The sequence below is a fragment of the Scomber japonicus genome, chromosome 20, assembly GCF_027409825.1.
Source record: "Scomber japonicus isolate fScoJap1 chromosome 20, fScoJap1.pri, whole genome shotgun sequence".
Classification (NCBI taxonomy): Eukaryota; Metazoa; Chordata; class Actinopteri; order Scombriformes; family Scombridae; genus Scomber; species Scomber japonicus.
The window spans coordinates 17,130,342-17,155,629 of NC_070597.1; the positions used below are offsets into that span (position 1 = coordinate 17,130,342).

The window sequence follows — 25,288 nt, forward strand, 5'->3', positions numbered from 1 at the left end:
GCTTTACGTGTTTGAAGAACACTTAACATTTGCATCAGTGTTTTACATCCATTAAAGTACAGCCTACCATTTCCAACACAGGTCATACATTGCAATTAAAAAAAAGGTTTTTTTTATAGGAAGTTTACAATATATAGCAACAGAAGAATGTAATGTCAAATACAATTCATAATCTCAGATGCTACGTAGAAATTGGCTCCCAGTTTATCAAAAATAGCTGGAAATATATGCTTTGACATTGAGAGGATATTTACAAATACAACAGTTGAATAAAAAATCAATTGTATCAAATTTATGAAATCCACATCACCACATCTGTGGATAAATCTCTAATAAACAGTGTATTCAGAACTCAAACTCAAAATAGAAATTTCAGTTTGTAGAAGGCATTAATATGTGTTCATCATTTGTCACGAGGTGATTATTTTGCTGTTATTGCCCTTTGGGAGCCACCTTTTTCCTGACATTGCTTTTGGGAAATACAAACCTGTGTTCATCAGTCTGTAGCGGTCTGCATAAATAAGCAGCTATAAAAATAATGAACCCAGAATTTAAGGTATTTAAGGAAAAGAAGACCTGCATGAGAGTATAAAATAATTATTTTGTGGATGATACAGGTTCAATATTTTTGGAAAACAGGGTGACAATTTAGTAGAATTGTATCTAATATAGACTTTGTGTATAACTGAATACACTACCCCTGCATTAGATTGAAAGACTGTTCAAAATCTCTCTTCATGTCTTTTCTCCACATTGCCTTTCCATTGTGTGATTATTAAGTGCCCTCTACTTACACATTACAACCAATTACTGTGCTGATTTTACCAATGTGACTTTAGTTGGTGTTTTCTTCACAAGCAATGGCACAGTCATTCCCGGTAAACAAAAAGTGCAGATTTGTGCATATTCATCCATGTGAAAATGCAGGGTCTTGGTGTGCATGAGTAAGGAAGCTAAATATTTATAAAAGAGTAGTGTCTAACAAGATTGAAATCAGAAGTGAGATGTTAAGTCATATTTATGTCCTCCTCCACTTCATCCTCCTCCTTCATGCTGAGTCTGCTGTCACCACGATCCATGGGCACACCCATCTCTTTTCGCAGGGCCTCTACGCTGGACTGGCTAATGTAGTACTGAGCATTCCGCGATGGCAGCAGCCTCTGGAGCTCCTCAAGCTTGCGGTAGGCCTGGAGAAGACAAATGGAAAAAGACAGAAAGATGAGTGTTTGATCAAGGACGAGGCTTTAAAGATGTAGATCTGGAGAAACAGATTTAAAATGATGATGCTTTTACATTCAACACTTTCTTTAACTTAATGAAGATGTTTTGTTTTGTCATTTAACTATTAATAATGAAAGGGGAAAAAAGACAATCACCACTTGGATATTGCCCTGCTGACAGTAATGATCAACCAGGAAGCCATATGCATCCCCAATCCTAACAGCAGGGTCCAACTCTGGCTCCTCCAGCAAGGCTTCACATAACCGGGCAGCCTCCCCAGCATCCTCCGCATACAACCTACAGACAGAAGACAAAAGCATAGTTTCAGATGAAGATCACAGCTACTGTAGATAGAAACAGAGCCCTCTACAGCACAAACAAGTAGTGAATACTGATGGTATGACAGAGAACTAGAGGGAGTAGTTAGGATGACAATCATACTCTGACCTGCGTGCGTGGACGAACTTCTTAATTAGGGTGATTTTATGCTGCAGGTCAGCCAGTCGTACTTCCTGCTGTCCAGCTGTAGAGTCCTTTGTTTTTGAGAGGCACTTCAAAGCCTCAGTCAAAGCATCTAGAGCCTTCTCATAGTTCTGGTAATCATCAATTTCCACCTTTATGATGATAACAAGAGAAAACGTTTTATTCAATATTTCAAATATTACCACAGTAAACATACAGTACATTGTTATTTAGAGAATGTATTTTGCCTAGTTTATCCAGAAGTTGCAACTATTACAAATTTTGTATCAGCACTTAAAATTTGTACTGTCCAAAAATTAACAAAACTTCTTCCAAAATGCTTATTGACACTTCATAACCACACAAGTATCAATCATGACTTCAATGAAACTGACTGATATTTCTATTATGTAATGCTCTACCTGAGCACAAGCCTCATAGAAGCCAGCAAGCAGGTTCGGTGCCCTCCCTTTAGTGTAGAAACCAATAATTGTCTTCAAGATCTCCGGATTCTTTCGCCAGTCTAGAGACTGAAGATAGTTGGCAGCCATGATGAAGAGCTCTTTCTGACGACAAACATTGGCAAAAAATACGATTTTCTCCGTGTCGCCCGACTTGAGGAGTGCTCTCATAGCCTGTTTTAAAAAAAGATGCAATAAAACATGGTTTAGGTATCACACACGTGTTTGCATGTGCATGTGTTAATGTCTATATATATGTTGCTCATACCACATAACATTATATCAGACTGAGTATTTAATGAAAAACAGATGGTTTTATCCCTTCTTATCGCACAGATGCATGTGAGATGTTTTGTATTATTACCTTGAGCTTATTTCCTGCCTGCGTGTATTTCTTGGTGGCCAGGTGGTAATTTCCCTGACGCATGCAGCAGTCAGCTATCCTCTCCAGCAGTTCCTTGCGAGCCTCCTCGGACAATTCTTTTAAATCTGTTACAGTCATTCTCTCTGCAAGTTCCTCTGTGATGGTCAAGTTCTGGGTCACACACAGCTCCAGGGCTTGATGGTACTGGGCACATGGACACACAAAAACAATAAATACACATAAGCAAACACATATGAACTCATTAGTTAATGTGTAAGTGCAGCATGTCTTCTCACACACACACACACACACACACACACAAACACACACACACACACACACACACACACACACACACACACACACACACACACACACACAAACACACAGATACCTTCTTGGCTGCTACCAGTAACTCCACAGACTTCTCAAACTGGGAATGTTTAATAAAGAAGTCAGAGCAGCGTGCCAGGATGGCGGGGTCCGAGGTCTCATTCAGATCCTCAGCAATCATCTGAAGTGCAGAGAACTGCTCGGTGCCAAAGGCCAACTCCAAAGCTTTGGAGACATAACCAGCCTGCAACAGAGAAAAGGAGAAAAAGACATTCTGGTTCATATTTGGTGGAAATAAAAACTGGAAAAACAGAACTCACATTCATTTGATGAAGTGAATGTATGTTCATTGTAAAATGTGCCTCTTGTCTACCATCAGTATGAATATCTGTTGCACTATTGCCCTCTAGTGGAAATATTTAGAATTTATTCTCAAAATGAATGTGGAGTGTTTCAGGAAAAAAAATCACACAGTTGTGACAGACCTTGTGATAGAGTGAGACAGCTCGGTCCATATGGCTGGCTTTCTCCTCATAGTAACAGGCAGCCTCCATCATGTCCTCTGGATTACTGAGCAGAGCCAGGTTCATCAGCTGGTCATCGAGACCATTCTCCTATTCAGACACAACACATACAAGTCAACAAACCACTAGAAAACAAAAGAAGTAAAGCACACCAAAAACAGGGAATGAAAAAAAGTATGTTTTAGTTTTCCTGCCAATAAATTACTGTATGTATATATACTAACTGTGCTGCTGGCACATTATAGAGGATTTACCTTACAAAGTCGTATGGCGTTGTTGTAGGCCTGAGCTCGAGTGTAGAAGTGAACAGCCTGTTTGATGTCATCATGAGCCTCATAGTGTCTAGCCAGGTGGTATGATGCCGCTCTGTCTCCTGTATCATTGGCTATCTCAGATGCCTGGTAAATAAATAAGTCCATTATCACATTTTTGGACTATATTTTGTGCTAATACTCATCTAACAAAGACCTTTTGGTTGTCAGTGGGGCAACTAAAAGGCCTTTTTATAGTTTGTACCAAATTGCTCCATCTTTTCTTTAAAAAACAGGAAATAACGATACATCCTAAAAGGACCTGTAAAATAAAGCATTACCTAATTATTTTCAGTAAAACCTTATAAATGATCCTCCAGATAGAAATTGAGGCACCTTCTGAATGTTCCCCATGTAGCAGTGAACGCGAACAAGAGAGAGGTAATCCTGAGCACATTCATAGAAACGTAGGGCTGAATCCATGTCGGACTGGCTCTCCAGGTACTGGGCCCACCACTTATAGATGTTCCTGGATTGATAAAATGATTGGACTTACATCAATACCCCCCGTGGGACTTAGATTACATAAACAGTATATGGGTGTTTTTGTGTAGACTTTAATCACAACTTACTTGTCTTTCATTTTGTTGACATAGTTCTCTAAAGATAATGTGTCGTCCTGGAGCATTCTGGGCACCTCTACTCGGTGGGTGTCTGAATTCTCATAACTGACACAAAAAGGGAGGCAGTCACAGTTTGTTTACAGAACAACACAATGAGTAAAACTCTGTCCACTTTATCATTAATAAAAAAGTGCACTGCATTTGTCTTACTATGAGAGGGCCAGGGTTTTATTGCCTGTGGACTCCAGGTATTTGGCATAATTGTAGTAGGTAGTGCGCAGATGGATGCGATCGTGGTGCTCTGCTGTCTCCAAAGCCTGCTGCCATTGGCCAGATGCCTGGTAGAAATTGTTCAGCAGGTCATAGCGTTGACAGGACTTGTACAACTTCTCTGCATCTTCCTGTTGGAAGACAGGAAAACATGATGGAAAGATAGATGCTTTTGGTCCGGAAAGTCCCGTGATCTGTGTGTGGTGAAATGCTTAGACCTAAAACAAGGACTTTGTAACTATTGGATGTGGTATTATACTGGACAGAAAAAAAAGATTAAACATTTTTGAATGGATTCTATGAATTGTAGTTTGGGGGCATCTTATGCTTTTGTTATATGTTGTGTTTTTCCCATGGCATTATCTATCTTGTATATTATTCTGCTTTTACCAGTATATTGTTTTTATCTTTATAAAAACAGACAGAAACAGAAAACAAAAAAATCACGGGTAATCAATCAAAATGGACACAAGACACTCTTCTAACACTTGAACATCTTACCAGCATGCCAAGCTGAATTGCCAACATCGCCACCTGGGCTTCTAGGTCAGGCTCAGCCTCCGCCTCCTTCAGTGCTTTTGCTGCCCTGGCATTTCCCATATTCCCAAGGCACACTCGTGCCACATCCAGCCGCCGAGTTTTCACACACATCCGTGCCATGTTTTCCCATACCGCTTTGCTACAGAGAAAAGAGACAGGGCTCGTTTGTAAGCGGAATGTTTAGTCACTGAATTGGTATTTTATTATTCAGCAGTGAAAACACTTTACTACTTTACGCACAGCTGATATGAAATTTCCTGTTTGAACAAAATACAATGCTGTTGTTATTTCATTTGTCCAGTTATTTACGGTTTAGTGCATATTTTAGACCCACATCCCTAGTATGCCTGTAACAAAACTGACCTAAATATGTAAATGCACTTGGGTCTCACTGGCCAGACCTCCAGTACTCTAATATTATTTCAACACTGATCATGATTACAAAAAATCCACCCAATAACATCCTGCACACTAACAGCACTACAAGCATAACCATGCAAGTATGTGTGCAGGACTCAGAGGGAGGGACCCAGTTCTCTCTCTCTGTCTTTCCTTTTTATCTTTTTTTTACTTGCTGACGTAAATCAACCCCTCAGCCTCCTTTTTCTGTTGCTTCATTTCCAAATTTAAGATTCCTCAGCCATCTGGTCTCTATTTGTGTCCCCTCCCTCCTCCTTGCTTTAGCTGATACAGATGTGGGCTGTTTATTAAAGTTAGGCAACAGGAAATACCCCAAATCTTTAGGGGCCCTGGTATAAAAGGGGCAATGGAATCTAAGTGAAGAAAAAATATAGAAAGAGCATGAGAACTAAAGAATCATAAGTTTATATAGTAACTGTTGCTCTATACGGTCAAAGAAAAGTAAGTGAGTAAGTAAGTGAGTCAGATACTTTAAAATGCTGAAAAAAGGATAGCACACAGAGCGGCAAGATCTAGGGAGCCAGAAAAGGAAAGACAAGAGAAGGAACAGGTCTACATTTGGCCCCTCTTCCCAGCCCTCTTTTCCTCTCAGGAAACACATCCTGTTGCTGGCTGACTGTGGTGGCCAATATGTTTGTTGCACACGAGAGAGAGGACTTTAGCGAACGCCCCCTGGGCTCCAGACAAAAGAATACACAACAGTGACGTCTAAGAGGGGCTCTTTGGACATTCTCACACAAACACGCTAGCATACACATACACATTTAAAGTGAACATGAAGGAGGGAGCTGCCTGTTTAAAACTTGCTGCAGTTGTGAACTGATGTCTCGGAGTATGACGAACAGTGACTCCTCCACATTTCAACTCTGACCTGAAGGATTTGCAGAGAAACCGCAAGTGAAAAAGAGAGAGGGAAAGACAAAAAGAAGAAGCAGAGGGAGGTGGGCTAGAGGACTTCTTGTTCCAGTCAGGCAGTGGGGGCTCTTGTAGTTGAGAGGCAGTCTTGGAAAGCCTCAGCACAGCCACCAACAAGTCAGCTCCTAGCAACACTGTCCAGAAAATCTACACTTCTTTCGCAATTGCACTCCTCCGAAGGCACCGTGGAGTGGCTTAAGAGAAGAGAAAAAGAAAGAAGAAAAAACACACTCCTGTCTACACAGAGAAGCCAGCTGCACAAACAGAAGTCAAAGCAGTGCAACAAGCAGAGCAGAAGAAAGGAAAAGTAGACGATAAAGCACATTGGGGAAAAATAGGGAGAAAACTAAGCAAGGGGCGAGTTCCAAGAGTCAAGCTGCAGCCAGTTGGAGCCAGTGGAATGGACCTCGGTGCCTGTTGGATTAATCCCTGCGTACCCACAGTGCTGTCAGAGGAGGAGGGCTGATGATCTGCTGCTACGACAACCAACACCTGAATGAGGATGAATGGAGATGTTCTTTAGCTAAGCCTCAAGACAACACTCTTGCCAATTCCACCTCCGCGTGAGCTGGGACAGCACGAGCTATCAGCTGGAGGAGGAGGTGGTGGTGGTGGTGGTGGAGGTGGCGGAGGAGGAGGTGGAGAGGAGCCACGGGGCCCAGGTTACTGCTGGTGCTACTGCCCTGGAGGAGAGGCCAGGGAGCGGGCAGGACAGAGAGGAAGAGCAGGGCTTGGAGGAGGGACACGAGGGAGGGGGAGAGGTGGCGGGCGTTGGGCATCGCATGGCCGTGCAGAGGCTAGTGGCGGCGGCGGTGGCGGTAGCCCTGCTGTCCCTGGTCCTAAACAATGTTGCAGCTTTCACCCCCAGCTGGGTCCTGCAGGCCTTGGAGGACGGACGCAAGAGGAGTGTGGGACTATGGAAGATGTGCCCTGTGGGAGGGGAACGGGTCCGTGATGACCTCCAGCCTGAGCGAAGGGGGCAGGGGACACAGAGGCAGTGTGAAGACCTTGGATGGGGCTCAGAGTATGCAGGCTACCAAGAATCCCGCAGCACTGTCAAATGTAAGTTTTTATGCAAGTTTTGATTTTGTGTAACATACCTAGAACACTGTATATTAATCAATAAGATGTCAAGTATATAATATCTTGGAACGATGACACTATCTGGAATAATGCAATCGCACTCAAGAGCACACTCAGGGTGTTTCTGTGTCATGCTATAGTATTTTTTTTGTTTGCATTTCTGAAATAAAACATACTGCAGAGGAATTTTAGTGCGAGTCAGTAAAGAAAAACAAACTTATTTACAGGGGCCTCCGACTGGGGGGCTAAAATGACTGACTGTAAATCAGAGCTCAAAACCAAAACATTCAAATCACTGGACTAACAAAAACACCTGGTCTGCCTGATATGTAGATCTGTAAATGAATTCTAAGTGCTTTATTTTTATGTGCGTTAATGGAAGTCTAATGTGATGGTGTAAACATCAGCAGATGGCAACTGGCCAAGAATGTACAGTATGTAGTGAATTTAAAAGCCAGAGTGCATCATTTTGTTGTTGACATGGTTTGAGAAAGAACTTTGTCTGGATAAGCTTTTAAATGTTGAGTGCTTTGCTAATTAAAAGTCCATTGACAAATTTCCATTCAAGAGCAAGTATAGGAAATGGTGAATGTCCACTGGCCAACTTATCTGGGCACAATGGGCAGCAGTGCCAGACAAAGACACTCCACACCATTCATGATAACTAGTAGTAACATAGTAACTGTGTCAGTTTTATATGTCATATTGCTACAAATACAGCACCAGTATGCTTTATTCCCCCCAAATTTCCAGTTGCATTACAGCATTCAAACATACAAGATAACTGTTGCTAAGCTATGCTAAGCTATTATTATCCTTCACTGATTTTCACTTTAGGCTTAACCAAACTTATAAAGTGTTGAAAAGAAATGTATTTAAATCACAGCGCGGGAAATTTAACACAACTCTTCTTCTGGTCCCTCAAGTGCAGTTTGACATGATGCGGGCCTGTAACCTGATGGCTACGGTGGCCCTGACTGTCGGTCAGCTAATCTTCCTCCTGGGCTTGATGGAGCTGCCCTTTATCACACAAGAATCACAGTGGTGGGAGGAGGCCATTGCTGCACTTTTCCAGCTAGCCAGTGAGTACTACTATTCCTGCAATTTGTTTGTTTAAGAGGCACCTTTCTGATGAGAATCCAACAAACTACACACACATTATATGAGTCTGGCACAGAAAGATAGATATCCAGATACAGCAGTGCAAAGTTCACCTACTATATGGAAGCGTGCCAGAAAAAGGGGGATACAATTACAGAAGTAGACAGACTGCCTGACTCTCAAAGTTAGGGGAATAATATAGCTGAAAGACACTGTGAGAATGTTCTAATACAAACAAAAGACAAAGACTATCTACTGTCATTTTTAAGGCAAAAATACTCCTATCATTCAGATCCAAAATCTGACAATACATAGTTTGAGCCTTTGCATACTTCACTTTTGTTCATTTTAAAATGGTGAGCTGAAACCACTTTGCTTTTGATAAAGTAACAGATCAACCAAACTGGCATGGAAGAAAATCAGGAAATCTACATTAAGAAACCAGTGAACAGAAAGAGGGCCTTCATTAGAGTTCATTAGTGTGTGATATGACTTAGAGCAGTCATGGTAACACAAAGCCCTTCTTCCACAACCAGCACCCATCCATCCCACTGTCCCCACTGTGCCGCATTTAATTGGCTGGCATGGCTTTTCCCAGTGCCCCTGCTGAGGAAGTCTGTTGTGTTATGTACAGTGGTCCCTCAGCTGCTTGGTCCTGTATCGCTATGGTAGAGCGGCATCATGGGGGTCTGTTCTGGGTTCTAAATTTAGTCCTAGCCCAGAATCCATGGGCCAGAGCTGCAGCGAGCGACTGTCAGGCGCCAGGATATCCCTGCTCAGGACGAGGAAATGTCTGTGACTACCTGTTATGCAAACCCCTGAGCTGAAGAAGGAAAAAGACGGAGGGGTGGTAGGGGGGGAGTGGGGGTGACAGGGACTGTGTGTCTGTGTGTGTGTGTGTACTGGCAGGAGGGATTATGTGCATGCATGTTTGGGTCTGCCAATGTGTGTGTTGATATTGTGTGTTTATAGTGTGTTTTGGTAAAGAAATGTCCTGTGGTACACACACACACACACACACACACACACACACACAGCAGCAGCAGGGTGGGAGTAGCTGCTGTCTAGATAAGCTGGCCCTAACTTTTATGTCTGTGTTTACAAAATTTACAAGAGCAGCAGCGAATCTCCTTTTTATCATTGGCGTCTTCGGCATGCATTGTAGCAAGGATGAAGTCTTTTATCTGAAGACCTTGATGGGAGGACTGAGACCCACCCAACATTACAGCATTTTCCAACATTATATAACACAATCAGCCAAACCTCAGTGACCATAAAATTGTCTCACTAAGGAATGATTAATAAAGACAATAGCAAAGTAAACTGATTCCAGATAAATTATCTCCAACAGGAGCTGAGGACATTTATAGCTCTTTTCATAATATGGTCAATGACAAATTAGGATGTTACTAATAATAGTGACAAACTTTAAAAAGAACTAAACAGTGCGCACCTATTTCCCTGACATCTAAACAGTGACGCCTTCAGGAAAAATGGCTTCTTCCAATTTTACTCTTTTACCATATATGGTCAACAAAGCCACTGAACAAGAAGATGAAATGTATCCTCGCAGATTAGATGTTTCCAACCAAAAACAGAACACCCAAGAGAATATTAATCAAAAGGACATGACAGACACCATTTATATTAGGTCTTATGGGGGAAATCTGAGTCCCATGAGAGAAATAAAATGTCCATTACAATTTCATGCTTGTTTGACTAATATCTTAAACTGTCCGTTCTATTGAGATATCAACCCAAGAATAGTTTCCACTTCAAGATCAACTTACTGGCATTTTTTCAGGGCTTTCACAAAGTCTATAAGTGCAAAAAACTTAAATGTCATGGACATAGTAGTTAGTAAGTAGTTAGTATAGTAATTATAGTAAAGTCAAATATTAGATCAATAGTATGATGCTTACCTGGACATGGTGTGTGAATTAAATCATAACAGCTAATGAACATGTATGTAAAGAGTTCCATTGCTATGACAACTGAGCAAACTCCATGGTCTCATATCAATCATGGGAAAGCTCCAGAAAAAGTTAGTTAGTGACTAGTTAGCTAGTTAAACTATGAATTGGGAATTATTTTGTCAAATGAATTTCCAAGTTTAAGAATGAACTTTCCACAAAAGATACAGGACTAACAAAATCTTGAGAGTAAAATCTAAGTATAGATAGTTTGTATAGGCCTCTACCACCTCTACCATTCAATAATCCATTCCCTATTGCTCCCCTGTTAGACCTTCCCCACTGAGTCAGTGAATGGGCTTCAGCTCTGAATGAATGGAGATATTTTTACCCTCTCCCACTCTTTCTCAGGAATGTTTTCATTTTTGGACGTGCCAAAATGCTATTGCTATTGCAAGCAGACCGTGGAATAACAATATCCAGTTCCATTCAGTGATATCTTAGTGGTGTTGGCGGGTCCAGGCTGAAAGAACAATATTGTCCATTTCATTCCTGAAGACAACTGTGGAATGTGTTTTTCTGAATGGACACTGCTCCAATGTGTCAAAAGTCAAGACTGCAGGTCATTTCTCCCCCACGTTATCACTCATTTAGACGTGAAATTCTTAAGATATTTGTTGTGTGCAGCTGCTATGTGCTCCTTGGGGGCCTTTGGTGTTTCTGTTCATAATAAGACCACCAGAAAAATGCAGGGAATGTGAAATTTAAGAATGGCTGTCAATCACTCCAAGTAAATTTATAGAATTGCAACTGCAGGACTGAATTCAGATCTGTGAAATTTGGCTCACCAAAGAGGGACATTTTTCCCAGATGTATGTGATTTCCTGGTAATAAAGGAGTGATAACATTTTGTGAAATCGAGGTAGACTGGTCATTCTAATCAATCCTGTATCTTTCAAGAATGAACCAAGACACCACTGACTGGAAGGAAAACAGACCAGCCAAATGAATTTCTAAGACCTAGCCTCAAGATAAGCTTTGTTTAGATTTTCCCTTCTGACAGATCATGTCAAAAGTCCAGCAAATATATTAACCTCGAAGCTTGGGGCGTGGAGAGGTGGGAAGGAAGGAAGGATGGAAAGAGGAAGAAGGGGAAGGAAGCTTGATAGATAAGTCTGTGCCAAAAAAGAGGTTCACACAGCCCACCCTGCCTGGAACCTGGGCAGGAGATTATTCATTTTCTTGGATAAGGAGCCAGGCAGATTAAACATGAGCCTATTGAGCAAACAGTTGCATTCTTATGCGTACACATAGTGGTAGACACGCAATGATATACAGACACAATTATTCACATCCTCACCTAAAACAATGAAAGCCATCTTACTGCAGAGGTAGGGAAAGAAATATAAATGTCTTCCCCCCCTTGGTGCCACTGACTGCTTCAGGAAACGGACTGATTCATATCCTAAAGCACCAACATCCCTATTTCCAGTGATTATTTTTGGTCTCTGTATTTATACCATTGTGGATGGGGTTTTCAGACATGAACTACTGAATGACTCCAGACCATACTTGAATGAGGGAATGACTAAGAATAAGTCTATGTTGGCTTTCATAGAGACTTCTTGAAGTAAAGAATGAGGAAAGGTGTGGGCTATGGAGACACTCAACAATTTTCTTCTGCTGATAATGTCAATAAAACAAAGATCAGAGAAACAGCGTGAAATTTAAGAACGCATGGCTTTCTACCTTCTTATGCAAACAGGAGTTCCTCGTTACGTGAGTTCAACGGTCGTGAATCAAAGAAATCAGGGAGGTAAAACATCTCAAAGGCTTTTCCCGAGCAGATATTCATGCTCTGATATTTTTACACTATCGAGAACTTTGATCTTGAGATCTCAGAAGCTCTTCCTAGGAGGAAACAGGTTTTCTGAATTCAAAGGCCCCACACAGAGTTCCCGCTGAACAGTGAAATACATGGGATGGAAATCTAAATCGGAACATGTGAGATTTTAAATTTAGTCATTTGGCAGATGTGTGACCAAAATGGCGTATAAATGAGGCCTTGTCAAAAACCCTCAAAGACATATTAGGTCCACCTGCCACACCTCTTTTTACATAACTGTACATTTAAACTGTGGTTTTCCAAATATCCAAGAAATGTTGAGCTGTACATGGACAGTTTTTCCATCATCAAGAGCACTTTAATGTTTTCTGGACTTAAATGAAACTAAGGCTGCAACTAATTATTATTTACATTACTGATTAATCTGTCGATTATTCATCTATTTGTTGTTTAGGATGAAAAATGTCCAACACAGTTTTCCAGAGTGCTACTTCAAATGTCTTGTTCACAACTCAAAGATATTCAGTTTACTATAATAGAAGAAACCAGAAAAAACATTTGAGAAGCTAGAACGAAAGAATTTTTCCGTTTTCCTCTTAAAAATGACCTTTTCAACAATTCATCAGTTATCTTTATAGTTAGCGAATAATTTTCTGTCTACTGACTAATGGATTAATTGACTTATCTTTGCAGCTCTACACTGTCTGAAACTGGCTGAGCACTTGGCTTCGGCATTATTTTTATGTACATACATCTTGTTATCACGTCAGTGGGACTGAAATGAGACCACATGAATATTTCTTCAATAGTCAACAGCAGCATGCTGTACTTGTACTTGGCATTCCCAGTAACTGTTGTAATATGAAACATGACACTGCCTATTTGTCTAAATGTGAAACATGAGGCTAACCATGCATTTTCACTGATTGAATCCTTTTGTCTCTTTGCTTCTGTGCAGGTTTTGTGCTGGTGATTGGACTTGTGACCTTCTACAGGATCGGGCCCTACACACACCTGTCCTACTCCTGCTACTTAAACATAGCTGCTTGCTTGCTGGCCACCATGGCCGCAGCCATGCTCATCTGGAACATTTTACACCGCCGCGACGACTGCCTCGCGCCCCGGGTTATAATCATCAGTCGCTCACTGGCGTCACCTTTCCACCCACGCTTGGACAATGACTATGTGGAGTCGCCATGTTGAATGATGGGAAAATAGGAGTAAAGACCCCACTGACAAGACTGTGCTCTAACTCTGTATTAATCCAGCTATAGGTTCCTCAAATGTGAATCTCATGAGAAGAGGACATTCCCATGGCTCTGCAATAGCTGGACTAACATGTACCTGCAATTGTTTAGTTCTATATTTCTCAACTCCTCCCATCATTAACAAAAATGTCAGAATTATATTGCTGCTTGGTCTACATAAGTCTCAAATTTAAAAGGTGCAGTGTGTAGAATTTGGTGGCGTTTAGTGTAATGTACTGAAAAGGAAAATAGTATTCATAAGTATGTTTCAGTTCTTGTACAATCGCCTGAAAATAAGAATTGTTGTGTAACCTTAGAATTAGCTCTTTACTTTTAGCGGGTTCCCTTCCATGGAGCCCACAATGTTTTTACAGTAGCCCAGACTGGACAAACCAAACACCGGTTTTAGAGTGGGTCTTTTGCATTTTTCACAGGTGTTACAGCCACCTTAGGTTCTCCTATACACTTGGAAAGGGAGGTTGAGGAGAGCAGTATTGAGTTGGTTGCGATCTGCAACCTCACTGCTTGATGCCACTAAATCCTACACACTGGTCCTTTAAGTAAAATTTAAGTATCAAGCAACTGCAACTACCAAACATATTCAAATTATGATGTTTCATTTATTCATGCTTAGGTGAGCTTATTGGTAGCTAAATATGGAATTTGGACTATGATGGTCTTATATGAAACAACCTGCTTTGGAAAAGATCAAGCTGGAACTTGACCTATAATGTTATATGTGCACTTATTAAATTTCCACCTGCATAATTATGAATTGGAAATTCTGAAAGATGTTGAAAATATAATACCAGAATACCTCATATTTGTTTTCATCCTTTTAAAGCTTATTAAAATGTTAAAATACCTTAATATCAATGATATATCTTACAAGTTAGTAGGTAAACTAATAAGGTGAAAATGTAATAGTCAGTTGACCTTGTTATTGATTGAGTTTACCCAAATTTGTAACAATATTTAATTGGAAAAAGGTGACATTTTGAGGGACAACTGTTGAGCTGTGTCATTACCACATGAATATGCTTCCTCTAGAATAAAAGAGGCAACAACCATCCAAAACATATGACCTATCAATTAATGTGTGTAAATTAATTTGAATTGTTTTAAAGCAATATATGTTAAATTAAAGGTAACAGCTGTTTTGGCGATGCACTGCATTTTGAAATGACACACACATTTCAATACTTACGTTAAGTTTTCATGATGCTTTCCGTATGAAACTCTGCTCGCTTGTGGTACATACTGTATACTTAAATTAATATTATATAGTTTTATAAAGAATAGTGCTATCATTAATAGAAGTATTAATTGGATCATATCCCACTTTTGCAAAGACCCCCAGACTCCATCTATAGGTCTTTCACATTGCCAGACATAAAGGCACATGAAAATATTAAAATATCATATAAATACAATAAATTTATTGAGAAATATTCAGTCACAGTTGTGTTTGTTATTGTTCTTGTTGTTGCTTTAAGGTCCACAGCATTGCACCTAGCAGGCGAACAATACAAAACTCCATTAAATAGTTTAAATTCTGAACTAGAAAAACAACTAGAAGGCATGGGGCAAAGTTTAACTCACAGCACTTACTACCTCTTCTGGGAGGATATCTGCTTAGAGACAGCCTGATGACTTTGATACTTTCCCTTTCGATGTTTGGACCAGTTTTGGTCTGTTGTTGGCAGACAAGTTATGCTGTCTGTTTCCAGCACTCTTAACTATGATCTCTCCACTATATATACCTGATATCATGTGATTGAAGTTCATAGATCTGCGCAAATTCCATTAGCTGAACAAGGCTATGGTCAAAACCTCAACAAAAAAAAGCAAAAACTGAAAAAAAAAACCCAGTAAAAACTGATGTTGGAATATTTGATCAAAAACGCACTCGAGAATGAACCTCCATGTTCAACCTTCAAGATTTGTTAAGAAACCAAATGGATTGTCATTTGACCTGCTAGTTTAGAGTTATAACGTCAGTAGCAGTTATGCAGTAAGAATGGGCTTTGAGAGACGGCAGCAAACATGTGATATATATCTCGACCTCAAATCACACAGGGATAGAAAACAAGAGTAAGAAAAACTGCCACACATATATTTGCTTTGGGTTATGTGTGCCTCAGCTATCGTACCCAAAGAAACAAGAAAAATGTTCAGTGTGATACATTTTAGAAGTTATATCTCAACATTGCACGGTAGCTATAACACAACAGACGCACTCTTACACTTATAATACCAAACATGTTATATAATGGTTAAAGATTATACAAATATTCTCAAGTATGTCCGGGAGATACATTTAAAAATCCACATTCTGTATGATCAAACTTTAATGTTTGAGACTGGGAGGAACTGTAATGGTTTCGTGTGAATATCATACTTTCCAGTGACAAATGGCATAAGCTGAGTGCACCCGGAGGGGTTCATATGAACTACAGCCAGTTATGATGACTACATCATACATCAGTCTCAGCTTCACCTCTGGACACTTCCTTGGGAGTTTTTGTTCCTAATGGAAAGAGGGGAGTTTTGCTTTTAAATAGCCACTGCAATGGCAAAAAGACAGTAAAGAGAAGGCTTGCATTCATACGCGTAGATAACCCAACAGCATGTCAAGGACGACATGAATGAGAGGAAGTTGCGAGGTCTAGACTGAATAAAGACATTCCAACCTGTATCTGACACGCTGCTTCAGGAGGCAGAGAGGGAGAGACATTCATATTTAGGACATTTGTTTTAAAGCACTGTGAAAGCGCAGTACGTGATGTATAACTTTCACAATTTTCTCAACCTGATTCTCAGCTGATAAAAGCCTTGTTTATACACACCAATAGGGCTCTAATACCTCATCAGATATAGAATTCCCAAAACTGAAATGTTAAATTATTAGACTGAGATAGTGGATTTTGTTTATCTGTGTCTGGGTGAAGTTAAATGTATGTATTATCTCTCGTGTTTCCTACTGATATTTTATTATATGACCTCTAATACATGTATTAGATGAACTACACTTTACCTTTGGATCGCCAGCCAGTCTCTGACTTAAGTATGAGAACCTTTGTCAATTCAAAGATCTGAATCATTGAGACAAGTCCCAGAAGATACAGGTTACTGCTGCAGGAAATGCACATTCCTGTGGGTGGAGATATGCGGGAATCGAACACAATACTGATCTTTTGAAAAAAAAGAAGCAGCAGTAAAAATAGCCATCAATGAGGAACTTAGTAAAGCTGTCATCAAACCTATTAAACTCTTTGGAATATCCGGGCCGGTGGGATATTTTTTTCTCTCATTTGTTTGTTTTAATGCTATTTTCCCATTTACGCAATGTTTGTACGTGCGAAAGTACAGCAGTCAGATTCAGACTGACTGAGTGCCCCGAATCACGTAGCTCTCCTCCTTAAAATCAGATCTTCGATGGAATCGCATATACGTTTCCCAAAGACACACAGGAACGGACACCCACATCCTTTTAGTGACCTGATTCAAAGTTCGCAAGAATGGAAAAGGGGCACTCCTTTTGCGGCAAACTGGCGGGGGGACCTGTGTATGTGTGTGTGTGTGTGTGTGTGTGTGTGTGTGTGTGTGTGTGTGTGTGAGTCACAGTGTGTTTAGAAAAGTACATCCCCTCTGAACACACCCGCACACTAACAGAAACATTCACATATACACACATTGAAGAGTTCCTTCCCACAGAGCAGACAGTAAAAGCCCTTAATCATGTTCTTGTATACATAAATCAAAGTTTTGCTTTTATATCTTAATTTTATGTATTTTTTTTCTTTCTAAAGATAAATACATTGGTGTACATTACACCATTACAATGACATTAGAAACACCTGCTTTAAAGTTATTTTATCTGAGAGATGAGACAAGACAGGCTATGTTCAATGTCTCCTCTACACTGACATTCAATGTAAAAGCTTCTGCATAAAATGAAGGATGAAGAAAAACAAGTGGCAACAATTCCCATTCCCATTCCCAACATCAGTCAAAAGCAATTTGCTACAGCTCTCCCACTGCAGACTATTGTGGAGATTTCTGAGAAGAGTCAAGGCTGCAGTAACAATGCAATCCCTGTGGCCTGTGCTTAGCCTTTGAACTAGAGCCCCCGTTGCAATGACTGGTGGGGAATGTGATGACAGCTTACCTGCCAACCTGCACGTCTCCTCTCTTTACAAACGTCACAGAGCAGACACATGAATATGATGGACATCTTACCTCTTGATGAGCTTGATAGACTTGAAGGCTTCGTCCATGTCACCGATGGTCAGGTAGAAGCTGAAGTTTAGCATGGCGTCACGAGTGGCCTTCTCACAGTTCTCCAGGCCCACAAAGTCTCTCAGAGCTCGCCTGGATACCATACGAGGGAACTGGGCCGTTGAACCTCTTGGCGGCTGGGTCTGGTTCGGAGGTGCTGACGCAGCTGAAACCTCTGCTAACCCTGGATCTCCCTCACCGGGCTGAGAGAGGGTGAAGCAAGGTATTGAGACATGATGTTAAGATGTGATTCCATGTGATTTACAGTCAGTAATGAATTAATGTTGTGAATTAAGATTATGTTAGACCTAAAATACAATATCCTGGGGAAAACATAGGCTTTGGGAATAGGTAGGAGTCAGAACAAACCAAACAACAACAAAGGATTACAGAACAAATCTATCCATCAAGACAAGGCGCATGGACACTGGACAAAGCATAGTGAGGTCTACATATTTCACTTCACCACATTCACAGATGCTGGAAGTTGGGAATGAAGAATACTGAAGCTTTCTGAGTTATCTGTAGGGGGCACACACTTACTTCCGGTTGAAAGACACCACCCCTCCGAAATAATAGCTGGGGTGTGTTTGACCAAACACATAAGTGATTGGTGGGAACAGTGATTGGTACGAACAAAAATACAACAAATATGTTAATGCAAACTCAAGATTTGTAATAGCCAACTTAAAGTTTTCCAGAGAGCAACCCTGCATGCTCTATGAGAAATCCCCAAATAAGGAGGCAACACACAAGCAGAACATGTGAGTGTCTGTCCTCACCTTGCAGCTGAAATAATAGTAGGGGACATCCAGAGCGAGGAGGGACTGCAAGCCTGCAGGTTTGGGGTAGCAGTCCTGCAGGAGGAGCCCATGTTCCTGGGTACAGAAGAAGGTCACCACTGACACTTCCACCTGGGCAGAAGGAAGGAAACAAAATGACAAGCTATGAGCATGAGTGGATAATTTCTTTTGCACATGCAGTCACAGTAGAGGTCATATTCCTCAGGAGTGATAATGTCATGCTTTCTCATAGAGCTGTATCTCAGTGTTAAACAGCAGTCTTTACCACATCCGAGTAACTCGTTGATGACGACTCAGAACTGACTGGCACTGTCTCACAAACTAAAAGACGAGGTTCACTCTCATCCCAGAAGTGAGACACGGGGCATCGTCCACTGAGCTCTGTCCCTTGAAACTGCTGCCTGAAATACAGAGCATGTACGCTATAAGACAAGCTGAGGAGAGAAACCCTACATGAACGGAAGACCAACACGAACCAAAGCAGCTCGGGTTACCTTTCGCTGTCTTCAGGCTGTGAGATACCACTGGACGGTCTGCCAATGAAGAAGTCAAAGTGTGTCACAGTGTCCATCTCGACATCATAAAAGTATACTTTGTGATCAGGTCGTCCGTTCAGCTGAGAGAGGAGAAAAACATTATTGCTTTTAGTTAAAAAGGTATTCCATTTCTGGTATGAAATAAGAGAAAGCAACAAAACATCACATTTGAAAAACAACAATTAATAAATAATAAAATCCATATTTATATTTCATAAATGACATTAAACAGCTAAAAGACTATCAAAAAAGACTATCAACCTATGAACAAATTTCATCAATATATAGGTTTTATTGGAGATAGAAAAGATTAATATGCTGAATATATGCAAGTGAATTGCACTGATTATATCTGTGTTGTTGTCCTTATCCTTGTCATATTTATATATTGGTACTGGTGCATTCAAAAACAAAAAAACTCTAATGAGTGTTGCCCATTCACCTGAGAGATTATGATGCTGATTTGACTGCCATTGGCGTTACACTTGACTGACCTCAGGGCTCCCAGATTGGCAATTTGGTCAGCCAGGTTCTTAGCACTGCAGTGAGCTTTGGCATCTCTACAAACACATACAGTAAAGACATGCACATGATGGACAAGAAATGTGTGAAATGTAGCTGCCATTCTTCTCAATATGTTTTAATAGAAGGAAATGAGAACAACTTCCACAATAACACTATACCTTCTACTGAGGTCAAAGACTCTAATGTGTGCTGTGTCTGTGCCCACAACCAGGTAAGACTGGCACACACTGAGTAGCACAGGGTTGCCCTCTGCCTTGGAAAAAGTCAATAGTTGCTTCACTGTGCCCTAAAGAGATGAAATGATTAAGCAATAAACCAAATTCATGATGACAAATAGCACTTTTCTGCAAGATCATACTAATCTATAAATCAATTCCATCTCAGCAGTGAAAAAACAGCAGTTTGCCTTTTGAGATGCCTTTTGAAAATGCTCATTCAAACATCTGTCACATTGCTGTGTTTAAGTGAACACAGAGTTATAGGTTTCAAGATGGGAGAACAGACCTGTGGTGTGCGGATCTGGACCCTGTTAGGTTCAACGGTGTAGAGGTTCTCGCCATGTACAGCTACTACATGGGAGTCACAAGCAAATGAGCCTGAGAAATTTGTGAAAAAATGGAAGTGGAGAAAAAAAAGAAAAGTTTAGTCTATGAAGTGCCACATCCTTGAAATCATGTTTTGACTGTTGGGTGAGTTGTACCTGTATTGCGTAGAACTGTCCCTGAAAGCTCATATACAGTGATCTGCTTGCCACTCCAGACTGTCACTGAATCCTGTTGGTATGGCAACACAGATACAGACCATATTAACTTTGTAGAGGCAATCATTATGCTTTAAAGTTCAAAGAAACACAAATTCTACACTTTCCCCTCTATAACTTTACAGTTACCTTGGTAACGCAGACTCCCTTGATGTGCATGTCAGACTGCAGGGCAAGGTGCACTCCTGTGTTATAGTGAGTGATGCTGAGCTGGGTCGGGGTAAGCTGCACTGCTGCCACCTGCTGGCTAAAGTCAGCTGACATCACATGCTCACACAGAATCAGTACTGTGTTAGAATTGTTGGCTGCCAACAGATTTAGGCTGGAGCCCCACTGAAATGAAAGAGTATGTGATGGATAATTCATTCATGAATAATAGAAGAGTGGTGTGCATTGACTAAATGTTGGTCCAGTCAGTACCTGTATCTGAGTGACATTTCCCTCTGTTTCAGTTGGTGTCTGTAGCTTCCACAGTGTTTTGTTGTCCCCTCTGTTGTTGTCTGGCTGCACCATCCTCCACATTGCTATGCGTCCATGGCTGGTGCCAGCTGCCAGGATTTCTGGAGACACCGCAATGTTACACAAAAATGATGAAACAGGTAGGTTTGAAGCAAATCTACTTGAGTTTGGGTGGGTTGAATGTGGTGGAATAAAATATCCAAAACCAGATGTACAGCAATGTGAATTCAAGCAATGTAGTTTGCTGTCAGATTTGCAATACTTTCTTTTTTGCACTATTGGGACAAATTCACTTCACACTTACCTTTCCCTGCACAGTATGAAACACAGTTGATCATCTCTCCTTTCTCAAACCCCACAGTCTCGTCAAGAGACAAAACGTAGTTGTCATCTCGCTCTAGATCCCACAGTCTACAAAACAAAAAGGACAGAACATTATTCAAGTTTCCAGTGGGTGTGTATGTCTGTACATTCGGTAGGTGTACACTGACCTGATGAGCTGTTCCCCTGTTGCAGTGATGAGGAGACTGTTCTCTGTCCACACAATGTCCGTGTTTTGTCCACTTTTGCTACTCAGCTTAACCTGTCATGAAAAAAACATCCACAAATCAAATTGTGTGTTAGTTCAGAATGACCTTTAGACCTTTAGATCTGTAACTTTACAAAATGGACAATGAGCAAAATTACATATGTAGTATGAATTAGAAATAAATGAATTAATAACACAGAGCTGATTTTATTGATTGATTTCTTCATAATCAACAGCAACAAATACATTTTAACAACAGTCCCTATGAATCTTCAATTAGCTTCCAATAGTGATTATGTTAATATTTATAAACAACACTTTACCTGCAGTGTATGATTCATTTCATTGGGATCTTTACTGTAATCTATTAAGAAAACAATCAACAGTAAATACCATGGTTTAGTATACCTTCATGAATTCCTGTGCTCCTCCCTCCGGTCCCAGAGTGTACTGCGACAGCATCAGGGTATCTGTGATCACAGCTAGTGCCTCTCTCTTCTCAAGGTAAAACAGTTTCTTGATGGCTCCCTCCACACTGAGAAGTGTGCTTGTTTTACCATGCTCATCCACACAGTGGACCTTACCTATACAGAAGGGTTAAAAATATATAAGATTAAAAAAATTGCCTCATGGCACAAAAGTATCATATTTTGCAGGCCTCTGAATGATACTCAGTAATGGATTTGTGCGTTTTTGGATAAAGGGAGGGGACAAAATCCCTTTTGATGTGTTTTAGATTTTTCTGACTAATAAAAATTATTGGAAAACTGCCAAAGTAGGGGTATATATTCCTCTTAAATTAAAAACTTTGACTTGAATGGTGAGCTAACATGGATTAATCATCTATATTTAAATGAGAATTACATCATTTTTTTCAAGTGATAATCTCAAGCCACAAAACATTTTGATATTATCACAAGTCATTATGAGCTCTCGCATAGCACATTGTCATTGCTGAAAATTGTCACTCATAAAGACATTGAGAAAGTAATGAGCACACAATGTGCTTTAAGAAAATATATCCAATACACTGAAAGACAGATGTATGTTTAAAATACTGAGCAAAATGACAAACTCTAACCATCTGCAGTGCTGACATAGAATGCAAGTCCCTCCTGTGGGCCCATCTTGAGAGGTGCTCCCTTCCAGCTGAACATGTCCAGAGCACTCTCATCTCCACTCACCGATGCCCGGGCTAGCATTGCCACATCACTGTAACAAGAGATAGGTCCTAACTATCAGCTATACAACATTCAGACCAAAAGAGCATAGTCACGTCACTAGGTTTTCAATATAATCTTACTGTTATGGAATTTTTTTTAAACTCTACACAGAGCATCACTTTTACTTACTCCCCAGGTGAGGCAGGTCTGAAGATGCAGCAGGTTAGGTGTGCATTGTATTCATGCTTCACCAGATGGTTTCCTTGAAGTCTCCCTCTGGCATCTACCTTCCATACTGTTAAAGCTCCCACCTATCAAAGAATAATCACACTTTGTTTATGTGGCTCAACAAGAACAAATGGGAAGTTTAACCTGTTTGCAACCACAGACACAATTAATCCGTTTCATGCCTATATTACTGCTATAATGACAATCCAGCCATGGTTTAAGCATTCCCAGAAAAAAACCCTCTTGTGTATCATGTGTAGTAACAAGGCCTATCATCATATAAAAACACTATGTGTATACAGTCATTGAAAAACACTCACCTGATCCCCAATTACCAAGCGGCCACCTGAGCTACTCCACTCCAGCAATGTGATGCAGGCTGTATGTGTACTAGGCAGAACTGTTTGATCTCCAGAGGGGTGTGTCAGCACCATTACCTCTCCATTCTCCCAGCCTAGTGCCAACACTGGCTTTGTGGGATGCCAGCGAAGCACTTTGGACTGGTAAGGACGCTCTATGTGGCAGCTCTCCACATACTCACCCTGCAAATGGATAGGAATGATTTTGAGTATACAGTGTATTACAGTGTGCTCTAATAGATATCATGTGTACACTGTGAATATAATAAAGGCTTCTTCTGTATCAGTGCAAAGCCCACTGTTTACCTGCTGTAGGTAGAGGTCTACATTGCCTCCAATGGTGGAGTTGCTTGAAGCCACAGCCAGTACAGGCAGAGCCGGGTGCCATGCCAGCTGGGTGGGCACATCACTGCTCTCAGGGGCCTCAATACGGTGGTCAAAATACACCGTCATGTCCCCAGTGTACTTCTCTAGGTATGAAAGAAGATACACAAGATATCTAATAGTAGTTTTTAAATCAGTGCATTCTTTGATTTATATTGTTTGTTTTTATTGTGCAGCTTTATGTCCCTATGCAAGCTACTTACTGTATCTACCTGACTAATTCATGCTGTTCACGCTCGTTAATCACTAGTCTACTCAAGACCGTACCCTAAAATAGCATCCAATGTCAATGATTCAAAATGTAAAATGTCCCTTTATACTGCATGTGGATCACTTGGTCTAACGCAAGTTCACTTACTGATACAAATAAACAATGTAGCCTTAGACATTAGAATCACCATAATAGTTCGCACTATCAACAAACATTAGTAGCGTTAGCTTATATGACAGATGGTTTAAGGTAAATTAGCTTTAGCTCTTAACATTAGCTAGGCTAGATAAGCTAGCCAAAGTTAGCATTCATTTGGTGGCCCTCGCAAGTGTAGAGCGAGGTTAACCCTTCTGATAAAGTATCTCAATGCCTACCTCACAGTCTCTTTTCTAAGGTTAACGCCAACTTAGCTGTTAAAACTCAAAACAGCTTAAAGCGTCGACCGTAACTTCAAGTGTTGATGTGTAGCCTCCTGTGTGAGCATAAGAGCGTCTCTGCTAGTTGCCCCTGACAACCCCGAGGACTGGACTGGGGGAGGAGTTACGGGAAAGAACGAACAACATCCGAGTTGCCGAAGGTAGTGAGAAGTTGATAACCTTACCATCAGAACACCATAATATTTTGCTAATGCATTAGCACACACAAGTTCTTTTTTAGTTGTTTATGTAGAATTAAATTACATTTAGACTGACATTATTTCCTACAGCAAAATTATTTTTGGCCTGTTTGATCATTGGGAAAAGGCTGCACATCAAAGTAATAGTAATAAAGTTACAGTCTCCCATAACTCAAAAATATGTTCTTGTTCCTATATAGCCTATGGTTGTTTGAGCTTCACAGTGCAGAGTGATAAATCTGCAGTTTGACAGTAGAAGGCTGTTTTCACATTCATCTTTTTAAGCCAGGAAGTTTCTCTGAGCTCATTGAAAATCCAATTTTAAGAAGTGGGTCCACCAGCATGATTTGTGACATCAGTTAGTTTGGAGCCCATCTTGGTCCAGTTATTCAGCTCACACAAGTGTGATGTGGAAACTTGAAGCCTCCACTGCACATACACTGAGAATGGACTTCAATGTAAAGATAAAGATAAAATATATTTACATATTTATAGAGTCTGGAATGTTTAAAAGGAAGAGGGAGTAGTTATAATTTCTGAAGAAAAAATACACATCAAAGTCTGTTTGTAGGTCTTGATAGATGTAGGGAATCTGGAGGGAATCTAAGTAAACTTGTAAAGGAAGTGCTTGAAAGATTTTGATTGAACATCATTTTCACATTTGTTCTATTTGTGTACATGTGCAGTTTTTAGTAAGAACATTGGATGCTGTAGATTGTGTATTTGATGTTGTGAAGTGGCTATATCTGATACAATTCAACTGTTAATTTCTCTGTGTAAATTTCAAAGTTTTAGATTAATTTGTTTTAACCTGAACTTTGTTCTCTGTTCAGTTAATTCATTTTGGAATACAATTGTTT

General features: G+C 40.4%; 2 protein-coding genes across 4 annotated transcripts; one reads left to right on the top strand and one right to left on the bottom strand.

The window, feature by feature from the left end:
* Window positions 1–185: 185 nt before the first annotated feature.
* ift140 (intraflagellar transport 140 homolog (Chlamydomonas)) lies at window positions 186–23,670 on the bottom strand. 3 transcript variants are annotated; one of them, XM_053341955.1, is made up of 30 exons: window positions 23,524–23,670; window positions 23,179–23,400; window positions 22,820–22,941; window positions 22,549–22,679; window positions 21,876–22,051; window positions 21,430–21,521; window positions 21,243–21,349; window positions 20,900–21,039; window positions 20,609–20,812; window positions 20,420–20,492; window positions 20,224–20,315; window positions 19,878–20,005; window positions 19,637–19,754; window positions 19,153–19,274; window positions 18,952–19,059; window positions 18,638–18,800; window positions 18,399–18,434; window positions 17,817–18,058; window positions 5,011–5,188; window positions 4,450–4,640; window positions 4,249–4,344; window positions 4,013–4,145; window positions 3,620–3,763; window positions 3,327–3,455; window positions 2,903–3,085; window positions 2,509–2,712; window positions 2,106–2,318; window positions 1,669–1,835; window positions 1,377–1,518; window positions 186–1,187 (listed from the first exon to the last, which is right to left on the bottom strand). In XM_053341955.1, exons 1-30 carry the CDS (start codon window positions 23,668–23,670, stop codon window positions 1,008–1,010), a joined length of 4,383 nt encoding a protein of 1,460 aa, XP_053197930.1. In that variant the 3' UTR covers window positions 186–1,007. The 3 variants fall into 3 exon arrangements, with proteins under 3 accessions (XP_053197930.1, XP_053197931.1, XP_053197929.1); XM_053341956.1 differs by having other exon boundaries at window positions 18,638–18,769; window positions 18,924–19,059; XM_053341954.1 differs by lacking the exon at window positions 18,399–18,434 and having other exon boundaries at window positions 18,638–18,769; window positions 18,924–19,059.
* On the top strand, window positions 6,186–15,023 carry tmem204 (transmembrane protein 204). Its single transcript, XM_053341965.1, has 3 exons — window positions 6,186–7,446; window positions 8,394–8,549; window positions 13,286–15,023. The coding sequence occupies exons 1-3, from the start codon at window positions 7,167–7,169 to the stop codon at window positions 13,528–13,530; spliced, it is 681 nt and encodes a 226-aa protein (XP_053197940.1). The 5' UTR covers window positions 6,186–7,166; the 3' UTR covers window positions 13,531–15,023.
* Window positions 23,671–25,288: the final 1,618 nt, after the last annotated feature.